Source organism: Dipodomys spectabilis, unplaced genomic scaffold, assembly GCF_019054845.1.
Source record: "Dipodomys spectabilis isolate Male_0828 unplaced genomic scaffold, ASM1905484v1 ptg000069l, whole genome shotgun sequence".
Lineage (NCBI taxonomy): Eukaryota > Metazoa > Chordata > Mammalia > Rodentia > Heteromyidae > Dipodomys > Dipodomys spectabilis.
In genome coordinates this window covers 16463713-16475000 of record NW_024870746.1, presented here as the reverse complement: position 1 = coordinate 16475000, position 11288 = coordinate 16463713, and the positions used below count along the sequence as shown (strand labels likewise).

Genomic DNA, 11288 nt, shown 5'->3' with positions numbered 1-11288 from the left:
ATGCAATTAAAACCATTCTTAGAGGCTAGGCTCTAATGGCTCACACCTGTAATCTTAGCTACACAGGAGGCTAAGATCTAAGGATCCCAGTTCAAAGCCAGCCTGGGCCATGAAAATCTGTGAGAATCTAATTTCTGCTAAACTACCAAAACTCCAGAAGTAAAACTGTGGCCCAACTGGTAAAGCTTTTAGCCTTGAGCCAAAGAAACTCAAGGACAATACCCAAGCCCTGAGTTCAAACCCCAGACAGACAGGAAAACAATAATTCCTGGGATATTTACTTATGCATTAAAAGTGTGAATAGCTCTCATTGACTTCCTGCATCCTCATTGTTATGACTCTCCCCATTGCTGTAGTTTAAAAGAAGATTACAACAAAGTTAGAGGCAGAGAAAATGGCATAGTTGGGGACTGAAGGAGAGCAGTGTCTCTTGATAAGGCAAAGAGAAAGGATAGCCAGCCTCTAGCTTAGGACACAGGAAACATAATGCATGCACTGGGTTCAAGAACGCAAGAAGTATCCATGTGCTTCAGGCTTTCACTTGTAATTCTGTCTATTCAGAAAGGTAAGATCCAGAGGTTGGTGATTCAAGGCATACATGGACAGAAATTCACGAGATTCCATTTTCAAAATCATCAGTAAAGTGCTGGGCCAGAGGCATGGCTCAAGTTGTAGGGCATCAGCCAAGCAAACAGCAGGCTCTGAGCTCAAATCCTGGTACTTCCAAAGAGGCGGAAGAGGAAATGCAATGTCATCCTTGGAACTCATAATGTATGTAACTTTGAACATTGCTGTGCATAAGACAATTAGACTTCTCTATGTTCCATAAACTATCATCATTTTCTGGACCTGATGAAAGCATGGAAATAACAAAATGCAAGGGATAGAAAGAAAGAAAAATCATACAAATGCATTCTTGCATACAAGTTAAAGATGTACACAGGCTACCCCAAACTCCCATGGATCCAAGGACTTGGTATTAAAACTCCCCAACAACAATGATGACTTTTCCTTCCCCTCCAATCATTAATAATGTGATTGTGTTTTAGATGTTCTCTCTGTCCTGACTTTGGCATGAGTATTTTTAGGTTTCAGTGACTCAGAGCATGACTTCATGCCATTCTCAAGATCTTGGCATTCACCCGAGGAAGAATTACAATATTTCTTCTGAAGGAATGAAGCAAACATGCCAGCTCTTATGAGAGTGGATTGAGTTTCGAATGACAAGTGCCAAAGGGAGTTCCCTTCCAAAACCAAGAGCACAAAACACAGTAACTCAGGACATCGGGGGCTGGCTTGATTCCTAAATTATTATAACAAAATGAGACTTGAACTACTGCCTAATTTCCTTCCAGGTGCCCTAATATTATTAAGCATTGCCATTACATGAATTTAAAAAATGTCCTTGAATTCAATTTTATGTTCCATATTTTTGACCTTTTGATACCTTTTCTAGTGTATATTCTATGACCATATTTAAAATTACAGAAAACATTTTTTAGAAATGTTTCATAACATTACTTGGGCAATTCGTAGCCAGTGCAAAATATCCATAGGTTATTGATAATTCATATACCTCATACTTGGATTTTGAAAAATTATTAAAAATTACGGCAAAGGATGAATGTGATTCTGAGCGAGGGAACATAAAGGTTTGAACTTCATGAAACCTCTTTCATTTTTATTTACACTAAGACACCTATATGTAGCTCCCTTTGGATATGTATCAAATTGCATAAAATTGTCTTTCTTTTCTCACTGTAAAAATTAACAGCGCAGAATTGGAAAGATCAAATGATTTTTTTAAGAAAAAGGCTTCTGAAACAAAAGAATACTAATATATTAAGTGTCTTTTTTCACATATAGTTACACAAGATTTTTGCCTATGGGGGAAAATGTCAACATAAAAAACACATTTTCAGCCGGCGCGGGTAGCTCACGCCTGTAATCCTAGCTACTCAGGACGCTGAGATCTGAGGATCATGGTTCAAAGCCAGCCCAGGCAGGAAAGACCGTGAGACTCTTGTCTCCAATAAACCACCAGAAAACCAGAAGTGGGGCTATAGCTAAAGTGGTAGAGTGCTCGCCTTGAGCGGAAGAGCTAAGGAACAGCACCCAAGCCCAGAGTTCAAGCCCCATGACCGACAAAACCCCCCACATTTTCAAACAAACAAACAAACAAACCCAACCTAGCTGCACTTGCCACCCCCCCCCCCTTTAGATTTCAGTCTATGTGTTAGCATTTAACAGAATATCTTTTTCCTTACTGTTCAAGAATATTCCATTGGGTGAATATCTTCTGTTTCACATATTCTATATTTTATTAATTAATTGATGGGCATTTAGCATATTTCTATATTTTATTCATTAATTGATGGACATTTAGTTTATTTCTATATTTTTACTAGTAGGGATACTGTTGTTATGACATTTATGGATAAGGTTTTGTGAAGATGTACTTTCATTCTACTTGGCTATACATTGAGGAGTTATACTGGAATACTCAATATTCTGAAAGGTACTAGACTGTTTTATACACACACACACACACACACACACACACACATGTCTTATTAGTCCATGGGAATTCTTGTTTTTCCACATACCATTTCTGATTACTATAGTTTTAGTTACAGCTATTTAGTGTGAAGCACTGTCTCCTTATTTTGTTGTTGGTGATGGTGGCGGTGATGGTGGTATCTCATGGGCTTTTCTGTCTGAGGTTGGCTTTGAACTGCAATCCTTAAATCTCAGCAGCCTGAGTGGCTAGGATTACAGATGTAAGTCACAGCTTCACTGTGCTTTTAACTTGCATTTTTTTCAAAGCCAAGCATCTTTACACATGATAAATGCTAATTTATATCCCTTGGAGACATATATATTCTGATTCTTTTTTCTATTTTAATTGGTCTATTGCCTTTTGTTATTGAACTACAAGGATTGTTTTGTATTTACTAGGTGATCTCTGCTCAGATATATGCTTGATATTTATCTCTTCTATTCTTTGGGTTGTTTTTATTCTCCATTCTCTTGATGATAGCCTTTAAAACACAAATATTTTTAATTTTATGAGGTGTAAGTCATCTAATTCTTTCTTTTGTTAGGTCTTCCTGTCATATCTAAAAAGTAATTTTCTTCTAATAATTTCATGCTCTTAGTTCTTTGCCTCATGTTATCTTTTTATTATGTGGTATGAGATAAGTGCCAATTTTTTTATTATATGATATGAGATCAGGGGTCAATGTCATTATTTTGCATGTGAATATGCAGTTGTCCCATAAGCATTTTTAAATTTTTATTTTATTGTAAAGATGCTGTCCAGAGGGGTGACGGTTACATGAGGAAGGCAATGAGGACACTTCTTGTTGAGCATTGTTACTCCTTCCCTTGTTATTCTCCCACTGTCCCTTCCTCCCCCACCTCCCTCACTCCACTAAATTGGCTTGGTATCAGTATCTGAGTGGAATTGAAAGGCAAGTAAAAGATAGCAAAGTTGGAAATGTATGGCAGATTTGTAAAGACAGCATATAAGAAGATAAACCAGATTTTACTAAACAATACATGAAAATTATGATTTTCTCAGAAAATAGTCTCTTCACAGTATAAAAATAAAAGAATAGAGTTGTGTTTCTAAATTTTCCTTCTGATCTTCAGTTTGTCAATTAAACATCGTGGGCCCTTATTAACTCACCTTGGTAACTCCAAAAATCTTATTGCATATTTCATCTTAGTTTAGAGTTTTCCTTATCTTGAAAAGCTGGAGAATTTCTTTTTTTCTTTTTTAAATTTTTTGAGACAGAGTTTCACTAGGTAGCTCAGATTTTCCTCAATTTCTTTTTTTTTTTTTTTTTTGGTGGGGGAGTCCGGTCGTGCGGCCTGAACTCTGGGCCTGGGCGCTGTCCCTCAGCTCTTCAGCTCAAGGCTAGCGCTCTACCACTTGAGTCACATCGCCACTTCTGGCTTTTTTTTCTTTTTTGCTTACGTAGTGCTGAGGAATCGAACCCAGGGCCTCATGCATGCAAGGCAAGTGCTCTACCACTGAGCCACCTTCCCAGCCCATTTTTCTCAATTTCATAGTCTTCCTTCTCCCATTTCCTTAAAGTACAGGCTTGGAAAAGCAGTTTCTAATATGTGTCAAAGTTATTTGATACATTTTATTTGACAAACATTATGTGATTTGAAATTATTTCACTTACATTATAATATAAAAAAGTTCTGTGATTTGTGAACCTAGCCATTGTATTGTTTTATTGCTTAAAACAATAAGTATCTATTAAAAATTACTATGATGCCAGTTGCTGGTAGATTATGTCTATAATCCTAGCTAATCAGCAGGCTGAAATCTGTGGATGGTGCTTTGAAGCAGACAAATCCAAGAGACCCTTATCATCTATTAATCAGCATCAAGTCAGAGTTGGAGGTGGAGTTCAAGTAGTGGAGCACTGGTTGTGAGCAAAACAACCAAGAGAAAGCACAGGGCCCTGAGTTCAGGACCTCTTACTGGTATAGGAGTGGTACATACATGTGCATGCATGCACGTGTGTGCACACACAAACAAACACACACAACATACACAGACAAAGGTCAATAGAGTCATTGAGTAGATTTGTTACCTATCTTTACTTAGTAATATGATCAGATCAGGCATAATTTTATCTAAAGATACTCCACTTACATATGGGCATCTGCTTTGGTTTGAGGTGAATCCATGTACTCAGGTTGGTTAGAATCTGTATTTGTATAAGTCAGACATAAAGATTTGTGGTGCAGTAATAAAATTGTTTTAAAATAATCAAAATTTATTGCACTTTCAGAAGAAGCTGTAAGCTGGAAGGAGAGATTTCAAAGCAGCGCTAGCATCACTTTGATTTGGATTTCCATAGAAGTGTCTTGTCGTATTAGCTTGAATGGAATTCCACGAATAGTGTTCTCATTTATTAATCATTTATTACTATAGCTTAGCAAAGAATCTAAGACCAGTATGCAACATATTTCTCAGATTGCTTTGGACCACCATTCTCCCAAGTTTTTGACATTGGTAAAATTAAAACTAAAATGAGCCTTTGTCATATGCTAAGGGCCACCTACCTAGTACTTATCTTGGGCTCATAATGAACATTGCACAGGGTCCCCTATAACTTGACCTCTCTCTTTGAAATGCAAAGACATACACAGGGTTTCCTAGGAAATAATAGTCCTGGATTCCACTGGGAGAATATTTCCCAAACTCATCTCTGGCTGAGACAGTAATCCTTTACTTTCAAAATGGAGAACTCACCTTCTCACAGAGAAGGCTTCCGTGCTTCGTGCCTGCTTTGTCACAATTGCAGGGTTTGCAAACATCCCTGGCTGACGGATCTGCACCAGACTCTCGGAAAAAGTAATCCTTGCACAACTCGCAGTTCTTTCCTGGGTTGGGGAAAAGGTTATGCATTATGACTTCCAATTCATTAAAATCAGTCGCATAATTCAAAGTTAAAGACTGTATTCCTTGGAGGGAATTCTATAATTTTCAGGACGTCCATTTTAATGCACCTTTCATCTCTACCTGCCAATTTAGTGATCCAGAGCATATGAAACAATGAACCTGTTACAAACTATGCTTTACTTCATTAAACTCCCATCTGTTATCCAATACCTCACTTCTTAAAAATCTAGGCTTTGTGGGGGCCATATTCTTTTTTAAAAGAAGTCTTTATTTCTAAACTTTAAAACCTTTGTTTCTATGACCAGTTCGTTTAATCTAAAGAAAAATATGAGAAATTTCTGTACATGTGATAGATGATATTTACAGAGTTGAAAATAAGCCTATACATTATATTAGAAATGATTTTTTTTTCTGAAATAAATCTTGAAAAATTGGAGGTCTTAAATACCATGGATTATTCTAGAGTAAATATGGTTAAAAAGAAAAAGCTTCTGTTTGTGGCCATTATTTCTCATTTCAAATTTCAAATTAGGAATTAATTATATTTAGATATGCTAAATAGGTTTTATATTAAATATTAGAGTAGCTTGACATGTTGATACATTAGGTAATTCCAAAAGTTTAGAATTTATCAATTGAAATTTTTCTCCTGCTATTTAATACAAGAAGAAATTCACAAGGAGTTTCTAAAATAAATGAGTAGTTTATAAGACCACAGAACTAAGCTGCAGTAACACTCAGAATGTCCATTTTTTATGTTCAGATAATATGCAATCGTTTCAAATGTTACTGGAATTAGACCAATATTAAAGAAGTAGGGAAATAATCAAATGAACATTCACATTCTGATTGATATTAGGTAGGGATTAGTGAATAAATAAAATTTTAGCATTCCTGGAATATTTCCATTTATATATGTTGGGGATTGTTCATCTCTACCTCAAATCTGGAAATCTCTCCAAAATTTATCATTCAAAGTATATTAAATGATTACCATGTTGCAATCATGTGCTAAATGTTGAAGAATACAGTAGTAAAACATGTAAAAAAATTGTTTGCATAGTAAAAAATTACTTGCATCTCTCCCACAGACCTTCATTCAGTCTGATGGTTAATTAGACAATCATAGGAATTAATATACATCTGTGAGCTACAGTCAATATAAAATGCCACTAAAGTATATGGATGATTTTCACCTTTGTTGTGGCACCACAAAGGGATTTCCTAGAATAAAAGGACTTCAAATTTATGTCTCTAGTGGTGCACTCATTTTTCCTATCTCTCTTGGAAGCTCATGGTTAGCTTACCCCAAACAGAACTTGATCTCTTCTCCCTGAGCTTGAACTTCTTTGGTCTCTCAACTCAATGACCACACTGTTCAAGCTGGAGTGTCAGACAACTGTCTGTCTCTGTTTTTCCTCGTGCCCCCCCCGCCACCCGGCCTACACCTGCTTCCCAAGTGCTCTCAATTTTTCATCCTAAGTAATCCTTTGTTACATTTCACTTGACCTATCTAGACCACTTTAAATGTGGCTTGGCATTCTTTCTCACCTGAACTATCATTCTTGACTTCAAATCCATTCTCTACAATTAAATGAAATTCTGAAAAACACAAATCTGTTTACATCCTTTAATACATAAAAATCTTGACTGTCATCTCATAGGCCAGTGTCAAAAGGCATGTTTGCCTTTTCCACTATTCATTTGCTGACCCCTAGCCACATGTCCCATTTGATCTTTCCAGGTGTCCTGTATCTCACTTCCATTTTCCTTACTAAATAATTTCTATACTGAGCAGATTCTATACTCTTGCCCATCATGGTGATCATCATACACCTTGACTCATCTACCTGTCCTACTACACAATAATTCAGACAAGAAATATCATTTTCTCATTCCTCTTAATATCTCCTATACATAACCACCTTCTTATGATACTTTAAGTCATCAGAAATTAATAAATTAATTCCTGCTTCATAAGAACATTTTCAGAGGCACAAGACTTGGCCATTATATTTTGCAAACTCAAATGTTGCCCATTTCTCCTTGTAACACAGTGTCCACCAGAAAACAATAACATGTAGCAACTACTCAAATATCCTAGGATTTTGTTTGTAAGCTAATGGTTGTAGTATAGGTCTTTGCTATATTCTGACTTTAATTAGTGGTTAAAAAAAAAAAGTAAACCCAGTTGAGATACCAAATCTGAATGAATGTAAATATTTTCATAGAGAAACCAGATATAAAGAAATGTACTCTTTGCCTGACTTATATAACTGTAACCTCCTCTGTTTTTTGGCATTTCAAATATAAATAATTTTAAAAAGAATATAGCTGTAGATACAGTACTTAAATATATTTATTCTATGGTAATAATTATCAATGTCCTTAAAAATATATATTCTATGCTAATATATCAATGTTCTATAGACTATTATATGTACTATAATAGAGAGGACACTGATATATTAGTTATAATTAATGTCATAATTTATAATCAACATACTATATTCCTATTTTAGCATATATACTGCCAAAGTGAGCATAATATGCTATATTGTTAATGTTGCTCTATTGTTTTCATATTTTATATGCTAATCAATATTACATAACTTTGCATATCATATATTCATATATAATACATTCATGTAATATATTCATATATGCTTATATTATATATGTATAATCACATAAATATAATGTATATGAAGGAAGGGGAGGGTGACCTATATGATATATACATATTATATATATATATATATATATATATATTTTTTTTTTTTTTTTTTTGTCAGTCATGGGGCCCGAACTCTGAGCCTGGGCACTGTCCCTCAGCTCTTCAGCTCAAGGCTAGCACTCTACTACTTGAGCCACAGCGCCACTTCTGGCTTTTTCTGCTTATGTGGTGCAGAGGAATTGAACCCAGGGCCTCATGCATGTAAGGCAAGCACTGTACCACTGAGCCACCTTCCCAGTCCCATATATTTTTTAAACTAAGTTTTTACTGGTTTGCTTAACTACATTTGTGGTTTGGTCAAAATAGTATGAGTAATGTCAAGCTATTTACGTGTGTGTGTGTGTGTGTGTGTGTGTGTGTGTGTGTGCTGGTACTGGGGCTTGAACTCAGGCCCAGAGCACTGTCTTAGCATTTTTGTTCAAAGGATGGTACTCTACCACTTAAGCCACAGCTCCACATTTGGCATTTTGATGGTTAATTAGAGATACTAGTCTCATGGACTTTGCTGTGCAGGTTGATTCAGATCACAATCCTGGGAACTCAGCCAAAAATCCAGAACAAAAACAAAGAAACAGAAACACTTTTTAAGCCATTGGATACAGACGAGGAGCAGAGCATTATCCCTGAAATCTGCGTAATGATTGGAATTAGAAAGGTGAGGCAAAGCAGTTTTAGTTCTCAAACTAAATGCTTAAAGTTGGTTCAAAAACGACAGAACAGAGACAGGCCTGGAAATCCCCTGCACATGGAGCCCCAGGGAGGTGTCCAGGGGCCTTCCTGGCTGATACCTCTAGTGTGGTGACCTTTACCTGAGGTGTTATCCTGGCAGTCATCACACACTCCGCCTCCGCCCTTCTCGTGCTCAGAAGGAAATGAGTCGACAGAAGCATCGTAGTGGCAGCTGCGGGCATGGCCGTGGCAAAGGCAAGGTCTGCAGGGGAAAGCCTGGGCTTTGTTCCCTCTGCGAAAGGGCTTGTCATTGTAGAGGGGCAAGCAGCGGTCACACTGGAATAAGACAGCAGTAGCAGCATAAATACAGCGCTGTAGGCTTTTCGTTTGTATCCCACCCACTGTCCTGAAATGCCACGCTGAGAGCCACGAAGCAAAAACCAGCCAGCATGTTATTCAGCAAAATAAAACTTGAGGAAAGTCCTAACTATTGCCATGAGTTCCATTTTTTTCCATGGCCTTCACAAACAAGTCAAAATACCCAAGACTCTGGATCCCAGTCATAATTGTAAAGGAAAGTGAACAATAGTGAACCTGGTAACAGTTTAAACTCTAGAGTTGAAGATATCACAAACTTGTAAAACGAAGTTGTTAGATTTCTGTCCCTTTCATCTCCTTCTATACCTTATTCTATCAAACAGGTACATGTTCCCTATGTTTTAGGGAGTTGTTATATCTGGTACCTAAGTTTAGAAATCAGCTTTGAACGTTTGAACCCATGTGCTTACCATATTGGAAAATATCTCCAAAAATTAATTTCTCTAATGTAACCATTTTGCTTCAGAATATCTACACATATGGATTGCATCCCAATTATTTTCCTCCCATATGGTAAGTTTTCCTTCAGTAAGTTGCTCAGTCTCCCAAACAGCAGCAGTGATTGAATGTATTTCTTATAACACCTGTGTGCACAATTTGTGTTTCATTCTCTGTATTTTTATACTTCACAGTCCTTTCATTTTTGTCAGCTGATCCCATTCTCATGTTTATAAGCCATTATATGAGTTTACCAGTAGCAAGACCATAGCAGTATTCACATATTTTATGCTATTACAAATTAACAGTATCCACATATTTCTTTGTGAATAAACTGAATAGGAAAAATGTACAGTGGCCAATCATCCATAGGCTTTAAAAAGAAGAGATGTGACAAAGATTTAGTTGAAAATTTAAATTTATCCATCTATCTACCTATCTTTATTTATCTTCATCTTATTGGACAGGATTTTCTGCATAATGTTTATTTGATATGGTAATGAAGGCATCTTTAACTTCAAAGGAAATGTCTTTAATGATACAACATTTACAATGTTGACTATTGATTTCAGGTAGATAAATTTTATCAAAGAATAAATACTTATTTAAAAACCATAATTTAAAAAATAAGATATGCATTGTATGTTTCATTGAGTATTCTGATTCAATTAATTGACCTCTTTCAAATGTATGCTTGCACTCTTAAGATAAATCCAATATCTTTTCTTTTTTATTGTAAAGATGCTGTACAGAGGGGTTGCAGTTACATGAGTAAGGTAATGAGTCCATTTCCTATGGAGCATTGTTACCCTCTCCTTTGTTTTACCCTAGTCCCTCAATAACGCTTCCCTCCCTCCTCCCCAAAGTTGTAAAGTTCATTTTCAACATAGTGTCCTGTACATCTCATTGTTACAATGGATCAACCTGTATTCTTGTTTCAGCATTTTGTTATTTCCCTTCCCTTCCTCAAATTAGAAAAATGCATATTCAAGATGCAGGGCACCAGAATCAAATACAGTGACGTCAGGGTTGTACCATGGGGAGAGAACATACAAAAGAAACAAAAAAAAAATCACATAGTACATTATAAGTACATTAAAACAACAGCAAAAAAGAAAAAACCTAGTGTCTCTATCTTGGGGTTCATTTCATTTAGCATCATCTTCCATGGTGATATGTACATATCTGTTGACCTTTTCTGCTTGTCTGGTAAGATTATCCTAGATGTATATTAGTTATTGCAAATAAGGGAAACCATGGGACCTATGTTTCTTTGGGTCTGGCTTACTTCACTTAATATAATTTTTCCAAGTCTTTGCATTTCCTAACAAATGGGGCAGTGTCATTATCTTTACTGGTATATACAGCCAATTACTAATGCTGTTGCTTATTGACTTTAAAAAAGGCCACAGAGAAAGGTAGCATAGGATGCACAGATTTAATGTGTTAGACCTTATAATATGTACTTATTTCCCATCAGTGGGATGAAGGTACTGTGGTTTATATACATAATGGAATTTTATTCAACTATAAAAGAATAAAATCTCATCACTTGCAGCAACTTGGTAGGACTTTATATTAATTCAAATGAACCAGACCCAGAAAGCCAAATGTCCTATGTTCTTACCAATATGTACA

General features: G+C 36.1%; 1 protein-coding gene across 1 annotated transcript in view; it reads right to left on the bottom strand.

Moving 5' to 3' along the window:
* Ush2a (usherin) overlaps positions 1 to 11288 on the bottom strand; it is a 635341-nt gene that overhangs the window by 540618 nt on the left and 83435 nt on the right. Inside the window, exons 9-10 of the mRNA XM_042681986.1 lie at positions 8975 to 9170; positions 5279 to 5409 (exon numbers count right to left, since the gene is read on the bottom strand). Of these exons, the coding sequence (XP_042537920.1) occupies positions 5279 to 5409; positions 8975 to 9170 (327 nt within the window). The remainder of the gene's footprint in view (positions 1 to 5278; positions 5410 to 8974; positions 9171 to 11288) is intronic.